Below are 20549 nucleotides of genomic sequence, written 5' to 3' on the forward strand. Positions count from 1 at the left end.
CCAGAGTGAGAGGTGAAAGGGTTGGAGGAATTCTTTCCCAGCATTTCTACAGTTTACTAGAGAATAAGGGTTAAAAGAAAATCCTGGTTTGGGCCTCACCCAATTAAAGGCAAACTCTGGAAATAAGACAAAAGGAATTTACTTAGCACACCAAAGCAGCTTGGAGTTGGAGTGCTGCCTAGGTAACCTAAATTCAAACTGGAAGCTGCTTTTATAGACACAAGCAAAACAATTTACATGTTAGGCAAGACAGTCCTAATTGGTAGATATTTCAAGGTGGAATTAGGTAGGAGGTAGGATTAGTGTCACCTCAGCTCCTCCTCTACATCATTGGGAGATGGGATTATCTTGAGATGAGGTTAGTCCTTTTCCTACTAGCTGGCTAAGCATTATTTCCAAAAGATAAATCCAGATTAAAACACAGGAGTCACTCAGACTAAATTATGCCTCAGTGGCTGACTTTGCACATAAGCTCATACCAATCTTGGGGTTAAATGGGTGAATAAAAAGCATTTACCAAGTGTTAAGTGCTGGAAGCGTGAATTTGGCCCTTGCTCCCAACAGGATTATACTCTAATGGAGAATTACATTCTAATAAACATATATAGGGAGTTGTGACCAAGGGACTAAGTTTAAGTCTGGGAGGTCATAAAGATGGTGGGTAGAACAACAGGCATCCTTTCTAGAAACAACGAATCAGGCAGAGACAGAGTGGAGGAGAGGAAAATAGCCTTTAGTTCCTTTCCAGCAACGTCCCTGGTGTTCCATTTTGGAGGATGAAGCAACAGCAGGAGTACGAGGGCAGGAGCTGGGGATGTTGATTAAAGGTGAAACCAAACCAGTGGATGATATGTGGAACTAGGGCAGACCTGCACAACCTGCATCCCGCCAAAGGATTTCAGCCAGCCCCATGAAAATCCTTTGGCAGGCCTTCCCAGAGGGACATAACACATATGCATTATGTTAAAGGGTTTGAAGAATGCACCTTTTCCAGAAGCAGTGGTAATACTGATTACTATTATTCCCAGGTAGTAGAGGGAGGCATGTGGTAGTGCATGCCCCTGCATGCCAGGAAGATTATATTGTGGATTTCTGCCAAAGTCTAGCTGTAGTGTACTCTCAATCAGCAAGGCCCAAGCTGGTGCAGGAATAAGCCATTTTCAGTCTAGCACAGCAAGTTCCCCATTATTTTGGATCTAAGAGTTAGAGGGTTGTTGAATATGGGGATGTTGGAGCTACCAGCATTCCTGCTGGGTTCATCACTTGTCAGTACAAAAGGGCAAAAAATAACCTCCCCTCTCTGCCAAAGAAAAAAATCTCTGGAATGAATTTTTAAATTGATTCATGATTCACTGAAAGGGAAAGATAGCACCACTTTTGATAAACCACAAATGGGTCATTGTCTAGGCAAATAAATAATATAGAGTATTTACTCATAAAAAAAAGGACACTATTGTTCAAAGATACCTAGATTAGGGACTCACCCTAATCAATTTAGGCAAACTTAGAGAGTAAGACAAAAGGAATTTATCAATACACCAAGGAAACGCATGTTGGTGAGTGAGTACCAATTCTAGCTGTGCCCTGCTTTCATAGAAGGAGTAAGCAATTTCTATATAATGCAAAATATTTTGATTGGATCACACAATTATGAGGAGGTGGGATTAGTATTGCCTCAGCTCTTTCCTAAGTATTTTTTTTAATTTTTAATTATTTATTTTTAGTTTTCAACATTCACTTCCACAAGCCTTTGAGTTTTAAATTTTCTCCCCCTCCCTCCTCTGCCCCAAGACAGCATGCAATCTGATATAGGCTCTACATATACATTCTTATTAAACATATTTACATTAGTCATGTTGTAAAAAAGAATTAGAATGAAGGGGAGTAACCACGAGAAAGAAACAAAACAAAAAGAACAAATAGTATGCTTTGATCTGCATTCAGACTCTATAGTTCTTTCTCTGGATGTGGATGACATTTTCCATCATGAGTCTTTTGGAGTTGTCTTAAATCCTTGCAATGCTGAGAAGAGCTAAGTCTATCAAAGTTTCATTTCCCAATGTGGCTTTTGCTGTGTACAATGTTCTCCCGGTTCTGCTCACTTCACTCAGCATCAGTTCATATTTTCCAGGTTTTTCTGAAGTCCAGCTGCTCATCATTTCTTATAGCACAATAGCATTCCATTATATTCATATACCACAAGTTGTTCAGCTGTTCCCCAATTGATGGGCATCTCCTCAATTTCCAGTTCTTGGCCAGCACAAAGGCAGCTGCTATAAATCTTTTTGGATGTGTGGGTCCTTTCCCCATTTGTGTGATCTCTTTGGGATACAGCCCTAGAAGTGGTATTGCTGGGTCAAAGGATTTGCACATTTTAATAGCCCCTTGGGGATGGTTCCAAATTGCTGTCCAGAATGGTTAGATCAGTTTACAATTCCATCGACAATATTTTAGTGTTCCATTTTTCTCACATCTTCTCTAGCACTTATCATTTTCCTGTTTTGTCATGTTAACCAATCTGACAGGTGTGATGTGGTACCTCAGAGTTGTTTTGATTTGCATTTCTCTAATTAATAGTGAGTTATAGCATTTTTTCATATGATTATAGATAACTTTAATTTCTTCATCTGAAAACTGCCTGTTCATATCCTTTGACCGTTTATCAATTGGTGAATGACTTGTATTCTTATAAATTTGACTCAGTTTTCTATATATTTTAGAAATTAGGCCTTTATCAAAGACACTGGTTGTAAAAATTCCCAATTTTCTGCTTCCCTTCTAATCTTGATTGCACTGGCTTTGTGCAAAAGTTTTTCAATTTAATGTAATCAAAATTATCCATTTTGCATTTCATAATGTTCTCTATCTTGTTTGGTCATAAAGTCTTCTGTTCTCCATAAATCTGACAGATGAACTATTCTTTGATCTCCCAGTTTGCTTATAGTATCAGCCTTTATATCTAAATTGTGTATCCATTTTTTACTTTATTTTGGCATATGGTGTAAGATGTTGGTCCATGCCCAGTTTCTGCCATACCATCATTTCCAGTTTTCCAGCAGTTTTTGTCAGATAGTGAGTTCTTATCCCAGAAGCTGAGGTCTTTGAGTTTATCAAACAGTAGATAACTATAGTCATTGACTACTGTGTCTTTCATACCTAACTCATTCCACTGATCCATGACTCTTAGCCAGTACCAAGTAGTTTTGATAAGTGCTGATTTATAATACAATTTAAGATCTGGTATGGCTAGGTCACCTTCCCCTGCATTTCTTTTCATTAGTCCCTTGATATTCTGGACCTTTTGTTTTTCCAGATTAATTTTGTTATTTTTTCTAGCTTCGTAAAATAATTTTTTGGTAGTTTGATTGGTATGGCACTGAATAAGTAAATCAACTTAGGTAGAAGTATCATTTTTATTTTATTAGCTGGGCCTACCCATAAGCAACTGATGTTTTTTCCAGTTATTTAGATCTGACTTTATTTGTGTGAAAAGTGTTTTGTAATTGTGTTTATATGGTTTCTCAGTTTGTTTTGGCAGGTAGACTCCCAAATATTTTATATTGTCTATAGTAACTTTAAATGGAATTTCTCTCTTGCTGTTGGACTTCGTTATTAATATATAGAAATGCTTATGATTTTTGTGGGTTTATTTTGTATCCTGCAATTTTGCTTTATTATTTCAAGTAGTTTTTTACTTGATTCTCTAAGTATATCATCATATCATCAGCAAAAAGTGATAGCTTAGTTAATTCTTTGCCTATTCAAATTCCTTCAATTTCTTTTTCTCCTCTTATTGCTAAAGCAAATGTTTCTCTATAGTACCATAGTGAATAACAGTGGTGATAATGGACATCCTCGTTTCATATCCCTGATCTTACTAGAAATGCTTCTAGCTTATCCCCGTTACATAATGCTTGCTGATGGTTTTAGGTAGATGCTACTTATCATTTTAAGGAAGACTCCATTTATTCCTGTGCTCTCTAGTCTTTTTAAGAGGAATGGATGTTGTATTTTGTCAAAAGTTTTTTCTCTATCTATTGAGATAATCATTTGGTTTCTGTTGGTTTTGTTGTTGATATAATCAGTTATCCTGGTAGTTTTCCTAATATTAAACCAGCCTGCTATTACTGGTATAAATCCTACCTGGTCATAGTATATTATTCTGTGATAAGTTCTGTAATTTTTGCTAATATTTTATTTAAAATTTTGCATCTATATTCATTAGAAATTGGTCTATAATTTTCTTTCTTTGTTTGACTCTTCCGTTTAGGTATCAGCCCATATTTGTATCATAAAAAGAATTTGGTAGGACTCCTTTGCCTTATTCTTCCAGATAGTCTATATAGTATTGGAATTAATTGTTCTCTAAATGTTTGATAGAATTCATTTTGTAAATCCATCTGGCCCTGGAGATTTTTTCCTACAGAGTTCATTGACATTTGTTCAACTTCTTTTTCTGAGATTGGTTATTTAAGTATTTTACTTCCTCTTCTGCTAAAATTAATATTTTTGTAAATATTCATCCATTCCACAAAGATTGTCAAATTTATTAGAATAGAGTTGGGCAAAATAGCTCCTAATTATTGTTTGTATTTCCTCTTCATTGGTGGGGAATACACCCTTTTCATTTTTGTTAACTGGCAATTTGGTTTTCTTCTTTCTTTCTTTTAATTAAATTAACCAAAGGTTTATCTATTTTTTTTTCATAAAATCAGCTCTTAGTTTTATTTATTAGTTCAATAGTTTTCTTGATTTCAATTTTATTAATATTTCCTCTGGTTTTCAGTATGTTTAATTTGGTATTTAATTGAGGATTTTTAATGTTTTTTTTTCCTAGCTTTTTCAGTTGCATGCCCAATTCATTGATCTCCCCTTTCTCTATTTTATTCATGTAAGCATTTAGAGATATAAAACTTCCCCTAAGAACAACTTTCACTGCATCCTATAAGTTTTGGTATGTTGTCTATTGTCATTCTCTTGAATGAAGTTGATTGTTTTTATGATTTGTTGTTTGACCCACTCATTCTTTAGGATTATTTAGTTTCCAATTAATTTTTAGTCTGTCTTTCCATAGCCCTTTATTTACATGTAATTTTTATTGCATCATGATCTGAAAAGGATGCATTTACTATTTCTGCCTTTCTGCATAGGATTGTGAGGTTTTTATGCCCTAGCACCTGGTCAATTTTCGTGTAGGTGCCATGTACCATTGAGAAAAAGGTATATTCCTTTCTATCCCCATTCAGTTTTCTCCAGAGGTTTACCATATCTAACTTTTCTAAAATTCTATTCACCTCCTTAACTTCTTTCTTGTTTATTTTGTGGTTAGATTGATCTAATTCAGAAGGGGGGAGGTTGAGGTCCCCCACTAGTATAGTTTTGCTATCTATTTCTTCCTGTAACTTCCTTAACTTCTCCTCCCAGAATTTGGATGCTATACCACTCGGTGCATATATGTTTAGTAATGATATGACTTCATTGTCTATGGTGCCTTTTAGCAGGATATAGTTTTCTTCCTTATCTCTTTTAATTAGATCTATTTTTGCTTTTGCTTTGTCTGAGATCAGGACTGCTATCCCTGCTTTTTTTTACTTCAGCTGAAGCATAATATATTCTACTCCAGCCTTTTACCTTTACTCTGTGTGTATTCCTCTGTTTCAAATGTGTTTCTTGTAAACAACATATTGTAGGATTATGGTTTTTGTTGTTTGTTTGTTTTTGTTTTGGCTAGGCAATGGGGTTAAGTGAGTTGCCCAGGGTCACACAGCTAGTGTCAAGTGTCTGAGTCTGGATTTGAACTCAGGTCCTCCTGACTCCAGGGCTGCCTCAGGATTATGTTTTTTAATCTACCTCTGCTATCTGCTTCTGTTTTGTGGGAGAGTTCCTCCCATTCATATTTACAGTTATGACTACTCTCAGTGTCTTTCTCTCCATTCTATTTCCCCCTCTTTATGTTTTTATTTCTCCTTTCTCCCTTTCCCTCCTCCAAAGAGTTTTGCTTTTGACCACCACCTCCCTCAATCTTCCCTGTCTTCTATAAGCCCTCTCCCTTTTCTTTCCCTTACTACTTCTAACCATCCTCTCCCTTTTCTTTCCCCTTTCCCCTCCTACAGGACCCTCCCAGCTCTGACATCCTGTGTTCTAAGACGTCATATGTTCTATGTTCTAAGATTTCTTCTAGCTTTAACATTCTATATTCTAAGACCCTTCCCAGCTCCTACACTCTATGTTCTGAGAGTCACTCAGCTCTGACATTCTGTGTCCTGACGTCCTTTCCATCTCTGACATTCAGTGTTCTAAGAGCCTTCCCATTCCCAACATTCTTTGGGCAAGTTAGATTTCTATACCTAACTGAATATGTTATTCCTTCCTTGAGCCAAATCTGATGATAGTAAGGGTTTAAACAATGCTCATCTCCCTCCCTTCTTTCCCTCTATTATAATGTTTTTGTGCATCTTCATGGGATGTAATTTGCCCTTTTCTGCCTCCTCCTTTCCTCTTCTCCCAGTTTCACCCCTTAATTAGGATTGTGGGTTTTTTCTTTTTAATCATCACATTAAAGTCAATTTATACCTACGGCCTCCTTCTCTAAGTCTTTTGATTGGTCTACGATTCAAATGATGTTATTAGCAAGCATGTGTTGTCTTAAGCAGCTGCCTGCTACATATTCAAGGTTTTAAAATGGAGTCCCTGGACTGACTTAGCATTGACTTTATTTAAGCACTTTTACTTTACAGCACTGATTGATTTAGCTGACTTTCCCACAATCCTCCATTTGATGCTCACCATAATCATGTTGCATCACTGAATGAAAACTATGTCACTCTATCAGCTGCATCATCCTAATATCAGCTGGTTGTTATTTGGGAGTCAGTTTGGGAATCAGTTGTTTGTACTGAGGGAAGCATTGTAAACAAAAACAACATATAATTCCTGGTAGTCAAGAAACTCAATGTTGGGATATCTTTTGTTATACACTTAACCAGAGTGATAATGACATAATTTTGGAGAGCTTCAAACTTCCCTTTGTCTTCTACCTGATGAATGTCAAAAAGTTAACATTGTTATTACTACATAAGTTGTTTTTGTAAGGTAAGGTTAATGTAAACAGGAAACTTTCAGTTGACCAAAAGTTGCAGGAGAAACGGTCCTGATCCCAAACAATGAATAAAATGAATTAGGGTATACCTCTCTTCCAGGCAAAGATAAACATCACAAAACAAAAAAGCTAAAGTAATACAATAATGATCATCAATATTAAATAACATCAAGTTTCCTTGTAACCTAATTACTGATTCCCAATGTCCATTTAATCTGTACATGTTATCTTATGTTCCAGATGTCCCATGTAATCCTGTGGTCCCTGCAAAATATTTTCTCTCAGATATTCTGGAATAGGCCTTTTTCTCAGGGAGCTCTGAAGGATGTCCTAGAATATCTGCTTCTCTGGTTCTAAGTCACTTGCAGAGATTCCTTGGTAATTCTGCTTAAATCTGCCAGTAACAAGACTCAGTACAATTTAGTACAACCTCCTAAATTTGCTTTTCTTGTAACTAGTTCCTGTGGTGAAAACCAACTTTCACCCTATTGACAACAGAGCTATAAGAAGAATAAAGTAAGAGCCCATTATTCACCTGAAACTCCAGAGAATTTCAATTTTTTACATGCCACTTGTTCTATCTGTACCTAAACCTTTTACGGACAATGCCATCTAAAGGAAGAATCTTTTAAAAGAAAAAAAAATCCCTGAAGGCTTGACTTAGTATTGACACCTTCTGTCTCTTAATACTATCAAAAAGAGAATTCAAAATGGGAGGGGAAAGACATGACTTAAAATTCTTTATAAGTATTTATTAATGCAATTTTATATGTAAAAACCTTAATCTAGTTTTGAGAACTTATTACAAAAACATGCTCAAGGCCTGTATGTCCTACTAGAAACATTTGGAAGTCAGTATGTGTGTGTTTGTGTGCACGTATATATACACAAATATATATATATGAATGTATGTACATATATGTATAGAGGGATCTTTAGATATATATGGACAGATATCAATAGATATATAGATACATATTCTATAGATATATAGATATCAGTATAGATATATAGATACATATTCTAGTTCTTAGAGAAAGACTAATCTTATTTCTTTCTCAAAGTTTACTACCTCATTAATTTTTTTAAAAACTCAATTATTCTTGTTCCCTTTTTTGATTTATATATATGTGTTTAATATTTATATTACGTGCACACACACACACACATACACAACAAAAACCACTACAATTCACATGCCTTGATTCTAGAAATTTGCTATGAAAAGAAGGGAAGGCCATGGTTATGACAATATCAAGATTGTCCCCTTATGGGCACAGACTGCTCTGACATAAGCCATAATGGGAAAAATATACAAACTCTTAGCTCTGATTCCAGACATGAGTCATTTAAAGCCAATCATGTAGCAAAGTTCCACATTATTCACAGGTTATTAAAAGCCAGGCTCAGAATTAACCAGGTGGGAAAATTTTCTGTTCAAAAACAAAATATCACATGTATCCCTCAAGTCTCTGCCCATTACCTCCCAAGTGAGGTAACTCATTCAACAGTTGGCAGAAAGAGATTTACTTAGCCATAGAAGGAAAAGGATTTTCAATAAAGAAAGGCTCTGAGAACCCCTTGAGTTGATTCAGTTAGAGAAGCTCTCATTGCAACACTGAGAATCCTTCCCAGGCACTTGTGGCTGCCTGATGCTTAGGTGATGAAGTGATGTCAACAGTCTGAGTCCTTAGTCCCCTAAACCCACCAAATTTTGAAGACTGTCCCAATGCCTTTTTTTTTTAAAAAAACTACCTAACATGCACGGTGGGAAGGGTTAGGATATTGCTCCTATTAAATCCTGACAGTTAAAAATATCTTGTTCAGTTTTAGAAAATTTGGATGCCCTCCTCTGTGAATCAGCCCTATTCATTATTATTCTGGTTTTAAATCAAGAGCTCTATTACACTTACCTCAGGATCTCATCCCCCAAACACCCGCCTAGTTGACTTCTTCAAGAGATTTTTAGTTTTTATGCATTGGCCCTGTGAAGGGTTCCAGCAAAAATTTGGCTCTTTATTTCTCCATGCCAGTATTCTCTTTTAGGTCTCTTTGTTTCTGCTTATTTCTTCCTTGACAGCTTTTGTCCAGTGTCATTTGGTCATTTCTGTCACTTTCTACTCTGAAATTACAGGAAGTGTCAAAATAGGAAAAGGTAACTCTTCACTATCCTTAAGTCTCTGTCTACTGTATAGCTCCACCTACTATAGCTTTGTTGCTTTGCTAACTTCTGCAGTTCTGTCAACACTTCAGCAAATGATACTTGTTGCTTTCCCCAAAGGGTCTCCTCTCTAGAAGCTGACTTCTATGAAAATATCACTCTGAAGATTCAGCTGAAGGTCTTTATAGCTCATAAAAACAGTCCAGGTTAGAGGAAGTACCTCCATTCTTTGTACTTCTGTATGGTCATTGCCCTTATACCTGATGGATTACAGAATTGCAAAATTACAGAGTTGGAAAGGGACTCGAGGCAAATTTATCCAACCTATATCTGAACAAGAATCCTCTCTTCAACATGCCTGAACAGGGGCCTGTAGGAACTTACTTTAAATTCCACCCAGCTCAAGGTGAGTCTATCCCATTTGTCTGTTCTCTCGGCCAGTGCCCAGGCAGTATGCTTATATTGGCATAGGGTGTAGAGGGGCATTCTGCTGTAACAGCCCCCCTTCTCTGCCCATTCTTATATTCTCCATCTTACTTTGGAGCAAATGAGTTTTCCTTTCAAATTCCAACTCTTTTATTCATTACTCTTCAAGGACTTTTTTCCATTGAAATGTTTTTGAGTAACTTCTAGCAGCCATGTGAAATATTGGCCAAATGACAGGTCATGCAATTATCATTATCCTCATTTTACATATGAGGAAACTGAAGTCCTAAGAGGTTAATCACACACAGCAGGAACAAGTCTCAAGGTGGATCTGAGTCCAGGCCTCCTGACTCCACTCAACTAATTAATTAATTAATTAATGTGACTCCACATTTATTATTCTCTTCATTATGCAATTTTATCTTTCTTATTTCCGAAAAATAAAAAGGGTTGGGAACAGGTTATATTTTAGTTCAACATTTATTAATGTCCTCACAGTATGAAGTGGCTGCCTCACCTTCTTCTGAAGAACATTCAATGTACCTGAGGCTCTCGCCCTCTCCACTTACAGTCATAGGGTGAAGTTGATTCAGATTGTGCCTGCTGAAACTGCACATGTGAGGTAGTTCCAAAATGCCACTGTTTTCACGATAATTCAGGTGAAGCAATAGCTCTGCTGCTAGGTTTGAAGTATAGTTCCATCTTGTTCCCTGACTAGGGCTGGATCAATTCCATTTTCTAGGACCCCTTTTGGCTGGATCTTTGTAGTTTTAAATGCAAAAACATAATGACAAGGTCAACTGAAATGAAGATAATCTAGGCCTTCCTGAAGGTTCAGCGACTCCAGGTTATCTTCAAATGTCCCACCTGTAAGATCCTAGTGAGAAAAACAAAAACTGTTAAGGCAGAAAGGAGAAAGTTTGTGTAGCTTTATGAAGGTAAAACAGGGACACATCCATGGATGTGGCAGCAGAGCCACTCTCTCTCACTTAGGTTCCTTACAGCTGTAAAATTCTATGCTTCTGTTAATTTCTAAGCTTTCCTTTTCTATTCAGTCTCCTGCTAGCTGGTAGAGACCTCTTAGAAATCATCTAGTTAAAAGCCCTTATTTTTAGATGAGAACGCTAAGGCCAACGCAAGGTAGTGAGGCACATGTGCAGGGAATACATACAACCAAAGCAACTCACAAGTACACTGCACTTTTATTTACATTTTAGACTTGGATTGGCAAAAGCTTCTCTTTGACTCCCCTAGAACATCAGCCTTTCACTTACAGGAAGGAGTAGCCTCTCCTGTTCAATAATCCTTCCTGTTTTATAAGAACCTACCCTTCCCCATTTGATAGTCAGTTTTCAGATGAAGAAATTAAAGCTATCTATAGTCATATGAAAAAATGCTCTAAATCACTGTTGATTAATGAAATGCAAATCAAAACAACTCTGAGGTTGTTTTGATCACACCTATCAGATTTGCTAAGATGACTGAACAAGAAGATGATAAATGTTGGAGAAGATGTGGGAAAATTGGAACACTAATTCATTGCTGGTGGAATTGTGAACTTGATCCAACCATTCTGGAGAACAATTTGGAACTATGCTGAAAGGGCTGTAAAATTGTGCATACCTTTTGATCTAGCAATACCACTTCTAGGTCTGTATCCCAAAGAAATCATAAAAAATGGGAAAAGGACCCATATGTACAAAATTTTTTTGTAGTGGCCAGGAACTGGAAATTGAGGGGATGCACACTGACTGAGGGATGGCTAAACAAGTTGTGGTATATGAATGTAATGGAATATTATTGTTCCACAAGAAATGATGAACAAGTAGACTTCAGAAAAACCTAGAAAGACTTGCACGAACTGTTGCTGAGTGAAGTGAGCAGAACTAGGAGAACACTGCATACAGTGAGAGCAACATTGTGCGATGACCAACTTTGAGAGACTTAACTCTTCTCAGCAATACAAAGATCTAAGACAATTCCAAAAGACTCATGATGGAAAACACTATCCATATCCAGAGAAAGAACTATGGAATTTGAATGCAGATCAAAGCATACTATTTTCTCTTTTTTTTTTCTTCTTTCTCATGGATTTTCCCTTTGGTTCTAATTCTTTACAACATGACTAATGTAGAAATATGTTTAATATGATTGTACATGTATAGTCTATATCAGATTGCATGCTGTTTTGGGGAGGGAGAAGCAGATGGAAGGGGAGAAAATATAGAACTCAAAATCTTACAGAAGTGAAAGTTGAAAACTAAAAATAAATAAATAAATATAATTTTTTTAAAAGGGGGGGAAAAAAACCTGCCCTCAGTAAGGCACTCCACTTTGCCTTAGGGTGATCAGTTGCAAATGACTCAATTATACTTCAGAGGCTCCCTTTTGGGATCTTATGCAGATCAATGGCTGGGGACAAAGGTATGAATTCAGCCTGTACCCTACAAGCAAATTAACTTTCTTGCTAGCCTCTTCATATGCAAGTGAACTACTCAAACCTAAGACCCCCTGTAAAATAAGGAATCTTTTTTTTTATTAGAAGGCTTTTCTTCCTTTATGTATTTTTTTTTTTTGCTTAGGCAATGGGGTTAAGTGACTTGCCCAGGGTCACACAGCTAGTAAGTGTTAGGTGTCTGAGGCTGGATTTGAACTCAGGGCTTCCTAACTCCAAGGCCAGAGCTCTATTCGCTGCACCACCTAGCTGCCATCTCCTTTATGTTTCAAAGTCTCCTTTAGCCCCTTCTCAGCTTTGCTGAAACCTTACCCTCTTACATCATTGTATAAATTAATTGACTTTCCTAGGCAATGAAGCTAAGATTTTAATTTGGGTCTTCTGACTACAAATCTAGGGTTCCTTGCATTATATCATTGTTACAGTACTGAGAAAATAAGAGGGCAGTGTGTTTTAACTCTTCTCAGTCCCAGTTGTGCCAAATGTTTCCAAGCCCACATCTTGTATGGTGCCTCATTTTTTTTTTATCATGACTCCTATGACTTCCCATATTCCTCTTTACTCAGGCTCTGACACCTCCAGCTACTAGCCATTCATAAGGACCATCTTCTTCCCCATGAGCACTGCAGCAGCTGTGGAGAAAGCTGAAATCTCCCTGTTTCCAAGCTGCTCAGCAGATACTCAGATCCTTCCTTTGTATAGCTGTGCCTAGACATGGATACAGGTGCTTTTAAACTTTGTCACAGTAGAAGGACTAAAAGAACATGGCTTACTTAAAAGAAGAGCCTTGGTGCTTCTCTCTTCCTCAGGTAGCTAATTTACAAGTGAAGATATTGGGGCTCAAAGTTAAGAGCTTTGTCACACAGTTAATTTAAGAGACTGAACTTGAACCCAGGTCTCCTAATTTTAAAACCACTTTCAAGACCAAACCTCCCTTGTGAAAGGAGAAGAGTTTTACTCTATGGGTCCATTCATCCCCTGATGACTCAGGGAAAGCCATGGACTCTAAATGCCACCCCTATGTCCTCATGGTGGAGTTCAGTTCAGGTCCCTAAACATAGAGACACAACTGACCATGGCCCAAAAGGCTGAAGCTTGGGTGATTACATTTAACATTAACTCAGTGACCCATTGTTACCAGCCCAGCTTATCAATGAGTGTTGGGGGAGGATTTGATGGAGGTGATAATAAATCAGGGGCTTTTTGTATTACCTGTTCTTTTGTCACCTACAAGAACTATCACATTCTTGCTACCTTGGGAAGGAACTGAGATGCAAGGGCTCAGACTCTTTTGCTGAGGTGGACCTGTCTGAATTGCCTTAAAGTTACATATAAAAGCTAGCCCCACCTTGAAACCATTGCTGATCTTCAGTGATCAGCTTGTCAACATGTTGCCTACCTTGACATACTTATAACAAACTCCTTTAATTCTCTTTGTCCTAAGTTTTGCCTTGTTAATCAGGATGAAAGTCCAAATGAACAATTTTCTTTAAACAATTCCTTTTGGCACCCCCCCAAAAAAAGCCACGGGTATAATTGGGGCTGAAGGGCATAGACACCTATTCTAATCTTGTTCAGTATCAAATCATAGTCATTTTTGTAAGCTACCTCAGAGAACATCAAGTTCTTGTTTAGTTGTTTTTCAGTTGTGTCTGACTCTTTGTGACCACAGTTTGGGGTTTTCGTGGCAAAGATATTGGAGTGTTTTACCATTTCCTTCTCCAGGTCATTTTAGAGATGAAGAAATGAGTCAAAGTGGGTTAAGTGACTTGTCCAGGGTCACAAAGCTAGGAAGTAAATAAGACCAGATTTGAACTCAGTAAGATGAGTCTTCCTGACTCCAGGCCCAGATCTCTATCCAATAGGCCACCTGGCTGCCCTGCATAAAAAGTAGAATTGGCCAAATGGAAAAGGAGGTACAAAAGCTCACTGATGAAAATAATTCCTTAAAAAGCACAATTGGGCAACTGAAAACTAATGACTCCATGAGATAATAAAAAAATAATAAAACAAAAACAAAAGAAGAAAAAAAAAAGAAAATATGAAATTTCTCATTGGAAAAACAACTGACCTGGAAAACAGATCAAGGAGAGATAACTGAAGAATTACTGAACTACCAGAAAGGCATAATCAAAAAAGAGCCTGGACATCATATTTCAAGAAATTATGAAAGAAAACTGCCCTGACATCCTAGAACCAGAAAGTAAATAGCACTTGAAAGAATCCACTGATCACCTCCTGAAAGATATCCTAAAATTAAAACTCCCAAGATTATTGTAGCCAAATTTCAGAGCTCCCAGGTAAAAGAGAAAATACTTCAAGTGTCTTCTTGTACAAAATTACTAATATGGAAATATTTTATATACTTGCACACATATAACCTATAACTGATTGCTTACCATCTTAGGAAGAGAAGGGAAGAAAGGAAAGGGACTCAAAACTTTAAATAAAAATGTTTAATTTTTTTTTAAAACTAAAAGGCATTTCTTTGGAAAAAAAAAAGTACCAAGATGTACCCATAAAAAAATACTTCAAGCAACCAGAAATAAACAATCCAAATGCCATGGAGCCAGAATAATACATGATGTAGCAGTATCAGAGGGCTTGGAATGTGATATTCTGGAGGGCAAAGGCGCTAGGCTTACAACCTAGAATAACCTATGCCAACAAAAAGTGAGTACAATCCTTCAGGGGAAAAAATGGATATTCAATGAAATAGAGGACTTTCAAGCATTCTTGATGAAAAGACCAGAGCTGAATAAAAAAACTGACTTTCAAATATAAGACGCAAGAGAAGCATAAATGGTAAACAGGAAAAGAGGAATCATAAGGGATTCAATGAGGTTAAACTGTTTACATTCCTACCTGGGAAGATGATACCTATAATTCCTAAGAACTTTCCCATTATTAGGGCAGTTAGAAGGAGTATACATAGAGAGAGAGCACAGTTGAAGTTGAATATTATGGGATGCTTTAAAAAAATAAAATTAAGGGTTGAGAAAAAGAGAAGGGGGAAGGGAGAGGTAGAATGAGGTAAATAATTTTACATAAAATATACATGAAAGGAAGAGCGTTTTCAGTGGAGGGGAAGACAACTGAACCTTACTCTCATTGGAATTAGGTCAAAGAACGAAGAACATAAAGATTCAGTTGAGTGTAGAAATCTATGTTGCCCTACAGGGAAATAGTAGGGGATGAAAATTAAAAAAGAGGGAGGTGATGGAAGACTGGGGAAGGTGCTGATCAGACACAAAATAGACTTTTTATTTTTAAATTTTTTATTAAAATCCAGGGTCACACAGCTAGTAAGTGTCAAGTGTTTGGTCTGACGCCAGATTTGAACTCAGGTCCTCCTGACTTCAGGGCTGGTGCTCTATCCACTGCGCCACCTAGCTGCCCCATAAAACAGACTTCTGAGGAGAGACAGGGTGAAAAGAGAAAAGAAAGAGAAGGAAAAACATGGGGAAAAATAGGGAGAGAAATAAACAGTAATAATAATTAAGAATGTGAATGGAATGGACTCACCCATAAAATGGAAGCAAACAGCAGAGTGGAATAAAAACCAGAATCCAACAATATATTGTTTACAAGAAACTCACTTGAAACAGAGACATACACAGAGTAAACGTAAGGGGCTAGAGCAAAAGTTATACTTCAGCTGAAGTAAAAAAAAAAAGCAAGGGTAGCAATCATGATCTCAGACAAAGCAAAAGCAAAATTAGATCTCATTAAAAGAGCATAATGATTAAAATAAGCAGGGAAACTACATTTTCTAAAAGGTACCACAGACAGTGAAGTAATATCAATACTAAATTTATATTCATCAAATGGTATAGCATCCAAATTCTTAAAGGAAAAGTTAAATGAGTTAAAGGAGGAAACAAGACATTAAAACAATAATAGTGGGGACCTCAACTTTCCCCTCACAGAACTAGATATATCTAACCAAAAAAATAAACTAGAAAGAACATAAGGAGATGAATAGAATTTTGGAAAAGTTAGATATGACAGACCTCTGGAGAAAAATTGAATGAAAACAGAAAGAAACATATCTTTTTCTCAGTTGCATATGACACCTACACAAAAACTGACCATGTATTAGGGGATAAAAACCTCACAACCAAAATGCAAAAAAGCAAAAATATTAAATACATACTTTCAGATCACAAAGCAATAAAAATTACATTCAATAAAGAGCTGTGAAAACAGATTAAAATTAATTGGAAACTAAATAATCTAATCCTAAAAAATGAGAGGATCAAAAAACAAATCATAGAAATAATCAATAATTTAATTAAAGAGAATGACAACAATGAAACAACATGCCAAAATTTATGGGATGTAGCCAAAGCAGTATTTAGGGGAAATTTTATATTTCTAAACACTTACATAAATAAAATAGAGAAAGAGCAGATCAACGAATTGGGCATGCAACAACAACAACAACAACAACAAAAACTAGAAAAATTAAAAACTCCCAGTTAAATGCCAAATTAGAAATCCTGAAAATCAAAACATAGATGAATAAAACTGAAAGAAAATCACTGAACTAATAAATAAAATTAGGAGTTGGTATTATGAAAAACCCAATAAAACAGATAAATCATTGGTTAATTTGATGAAAAAAAGAAGAAAAGCAAATTACCAGTATCAAAAATGAAAAGGGTAATTCACCACCAATAAAGATGAAATTAAAATTGGTTAGGAGATGTTTTGCCCAATTATATGCCAATAGATTTAACAGTCTAAGTGAAATGGATAAATATTTACAAAAATATAAATTGCCTAGATTAACAGAAAATATAGAATACTTAAATAACCTTATCTTAGAAAAAGAAAATGACAAGTCATCAATGAGCTCTCTAACAAAAAACCCCCCACGACCAGATGGATTCACAAGTCAATTTCTACCAAATATTTACAGAACAATTAATTTCAATACAATATAAACTCTTTGGGAAAAAAGGCAATGACAGAATTCTACAAAATTCTTTTTACAACATAAATATGGTTCTGATACACAAACCAGAAAGAGCAAAAACAGAGAAAGAAAACTCTAGACTAATCTACTTAATCTATGCAAAAATTTTAAATAAAATAAGATATTTATAAATAAAATATTTAAAATAAAATATTAGCAAGGAGATTACATTACATTTATTAGCATAAATATGAGCAGGTGAGATTTATACCAGGAATCAAGGGCTGGTGCAATATTAGAAAAGTACCACTACAATTGACCACATCAATAACAAAAACAGTAAAAGTTTTATGATTATCTCAATAGATGCAGAAGAAAGCTTTTGACAAAATACAACACTCATTCCTGTTAAAAACACAAAAAAGCATAGGAATAAATGCAGCTTTTCTTAAAATGATAATTAGTATCTATCTAAAACACTATCTGTAATGGAGATAAGACAGAAGCAAGGATGTCCATTACCACCACTCTTATTCAGTATTGTACCTAAAATGCTAGCTATAGCAATAAGAGAAAAAAAAAAGAAATTAAAGGAATTAGAACAGGCCATGTGGGAAAAAACCTATCACTCTTTGTAGACAATATGATGGCATACATAGAGTATCCTAGAAAATCAACTAAGAAACTAGATGAAAAAATTAACAACTTCAGCAAAGTTAAAGGATATAAAATAAACACATAAATTATTAACATTTCTATATGTTACCAACAAAGTCTAGCAGCACGAAATAGAGAAATTCCACTTAAAATAACTGTAGACAATATAAAACATTTGGGAGTCTACCTGCTAAAACAAACTCAGGAGTTATATGGACATAATTATAAAGCACTTCTCACACAATAAAGTCAGATCTAAACAACTGGAGAAATATTAATTGCTCGTGGGCAAGATAAGCCAATATAATAAAAATGACACTTCCACCTAAATTAATTTACTTATTCAGTGCCATACCAGTCAAACTATCAAAAAATTATTTTATAGAGCTAGAAAAAATAATAAAATTCATCTGGAAAAACAAAAGATCAAGAATATCAAGGAAATCAATGATAAAAAATGTAAAGGAAAGTGGCCTAGCAGTATCAGATCTTAAACTGTATTACAAAGTGGTAATCATCAGAAAAATCTGGTTCTGACTAAGAAACACAGTGATGGACCAGTGGAATAGATTAGGTACACAATACATAGTAATAAGGGCTTGGAGTCAGAAAGATCTGAGTTCAAATCCAGACTCCTACACTTACTAATTATATGACCCTGGGAAAGTCACTTAACCCCTAATTGCCTCACTCACTGAGAAGAAAGTGGCAAACTACTCCTGTATCGTTGCCAAGAAAACCCCAAATGGGGTCATGAAGAGTCAGATATGACTGAAAGAACTGAACAATGTATGCTAAATTTGAGATGTCTAAGAGACATCCAATTTGAAATGTACAATAAACAGGAAAGGAATATTAGAGATCAGAAGAGAAACTGGGGTGCATATGTAGATATGAGATAAATTTATGGGAGTTGATGAAGTCACTGAGAGTTTAAAGGAAAATGAGAAAACAAACAGTCCAGTACACAGCCTTCAAGTACACTTAGGGTATTAATGTGAATGATGAGCCACCGGAGGAAATGAAGGAGAAGTCAGGTAGAAGATAAACAAGGAAAGAGTAGTGTCCAAAAAAAGCCCCCAAAAACAAAATAAAACCAAAAAAAAAAAGAGAGAGAAGAGAGGATATTTAGGAGAAGAAGGCTGTCGACAGCGCCAAATGCTGTAGAGAAATGAAGAAAGATAAGGACTGAGAAAAGACTATCAGATTGAGGAATTAAGAGATCATTGGTAACTGCAGAGAGTAGTTTCAGTTGTGATGAAGTGATGAAGACTACAAAGGATTGTAAAGTGATTTAGAAGAGAGGAAGTGGAGCCAATGAGTTCAGACAGCTTTCATCTAGGGGTTTCGTTGGGATAAGGAAGAAAAATACATGGCAATACCTTGAAGGAGATAGTGTTTTTTAGGTTGTTTTTTTTCAGTATGGGGGAGACAAAGTTTTGCCATAGCATGTATAACTGCTGAACTTTTACATGATTGTTTCATTATATCTACTCACCAGCTTTACACAAATCACAAAAGGAGGGTCAGCATCCTTGAAATGCTGTATTGGAATCTTTGGTTTGGGTCTTTCCTAAAACAAAACAAGAAGGATTCAGATATTTATCAACTCAGCCAGTTATAGGTGTTAGTTGGTAACCAAAAGGTAAAACATTTTCTAATTACTTCTGTCCTTGAGCAAAGCAGTGAAAAAGAGCATTGGAATGAGGATTTAGAAAACCAAAATTCTGGTTTTAGCCATTTAACAGCTATTTGTGGTCAACCAATTTCTTTGAGCCTCAGATTCCTCATCTGGAAAAGGGAGTACTGCAGGACACTCTCTAGGTCTCTCTGAAGAACTCTGAAATCAATTGTATGACAAAGCATGGTGTGCCCACACTATGCTGTATGAGCAAAGCAGAATTGCAATAGCTCAAAAGAAACATGAGATGCACAACTTCGGAGACATCTTCACTCCAAATGTTCATATGGACTTTTTGTGACCGACCTGTAGTAAAGCCTTCTAAGCTTGTATTAGTCTGATCAGCCACAGTTGAACACATTGTACCTTGACCCCAACATAGTGATGTCACTTTGGGTTCTCTTCAAGAACAAAGGACAACAACCAACTAACTTTGTATTATTGTAAAGAAAGTTCTCTATAAACCTTGAAGTGTTATTCAAAGATGAATTGTTATTGTTACAGCTGCATATATTTACCTTGTAAGCTTTACAATATGTCTGAAGAATCAAAGTAGACTGAAAGGACATATTGGGAAGATGCATGGACTGTGGGAAGATTGTGTCATGTTAAGTTGCAGAGGATACCAGATCCCCTGTAAATACTCCAGTGGGACTTAGAGATGTGTCACTCTACTCAGCAATAGAGACACTTCTTGACTTTCTGGAGTCTCTCTTCTCCATTTCCCAGCAGCTGTCTCACTCTGTAACATTCTTCTGTCCCTGTGGCCCCTTTCTCTGATTGGTGAGTTCCTCCCATAACTTCCATTTTAAGGAAGTACTTAATCCAATCCCATTCTCACTCTTTCACTTCTTTCCCAGGCTCCATGCAGATACTACTACTACTTTTCATCTCTCTTGTCTTCTCCTATTCTGGTGTAAGCTCCTTGAGGAAAGGGACTTTTTCCCCCCTCACATTTGTAGTCCAAGCACGTAGCACTGCACATATCACACAGTAAGCTTAATAAATGCTTGCTGACTTGATTCAAGACTCCATCCAACTTAGGAATCCACAGAGGGCACTTCCAAAACCTTACACAGATCCTGGGATAGATAAGCAGGAGGCAGGTCAAACTGAAAACAAATCCCAGAGGACAGAGTGCAAGTGGCT

The 20549-nt window shown here is 36.3% G+C and overlaps 2 protein-coding genes across 4 annotated transcripts in view; one reads left to right on the plus strand and one right to left on the minus strand.

The window, feature by feature from the left end:
* Positions 1 to 20549, plus strand: part of TBCD (tubulin folding cofactor D) — a 502517-nt gene that overhangs the window by 480087 nt on the left and 1881 nt on the right. The window lies entirely within an intron of this gene.
* The window catches only part of QTGAL (queuosine-tRNA galactosyltransferase), a 91530-nt gene continuing 81059 nt past the window's right edge, over positions 10079 to 20549 (minus strand). Inside the window, 2 exon segments of the mRNA XM_020987532.2 lie at positions 10079 to 10563; positions 19218 to 19292. Coding sequence (XP_020843191.1) covers positions 10483 to 10563; positions 19218 to 19292 — 156 coding nt within the window. The 3' untranslated portion in view covers positions 10079 to 10482.

This window comes from Phascolarctos cinereus, unplaced genomic scaffold, assembly GCF_003287225.1.
Source record: "Phascolarctos cinereus isolate Bilbo 61053 unplaced genomic scaffold, phaCin_HiC Scaffold_5;HRSCAF=322, whole genome shotgun sequence".
Taxonomy (NCBI): Eukaryota; Metazoa; Chordata; class Mammalia; order Diprotodontia; family Phascolarctidae; genus Phascolarctos; species Phascolarctos cinereus.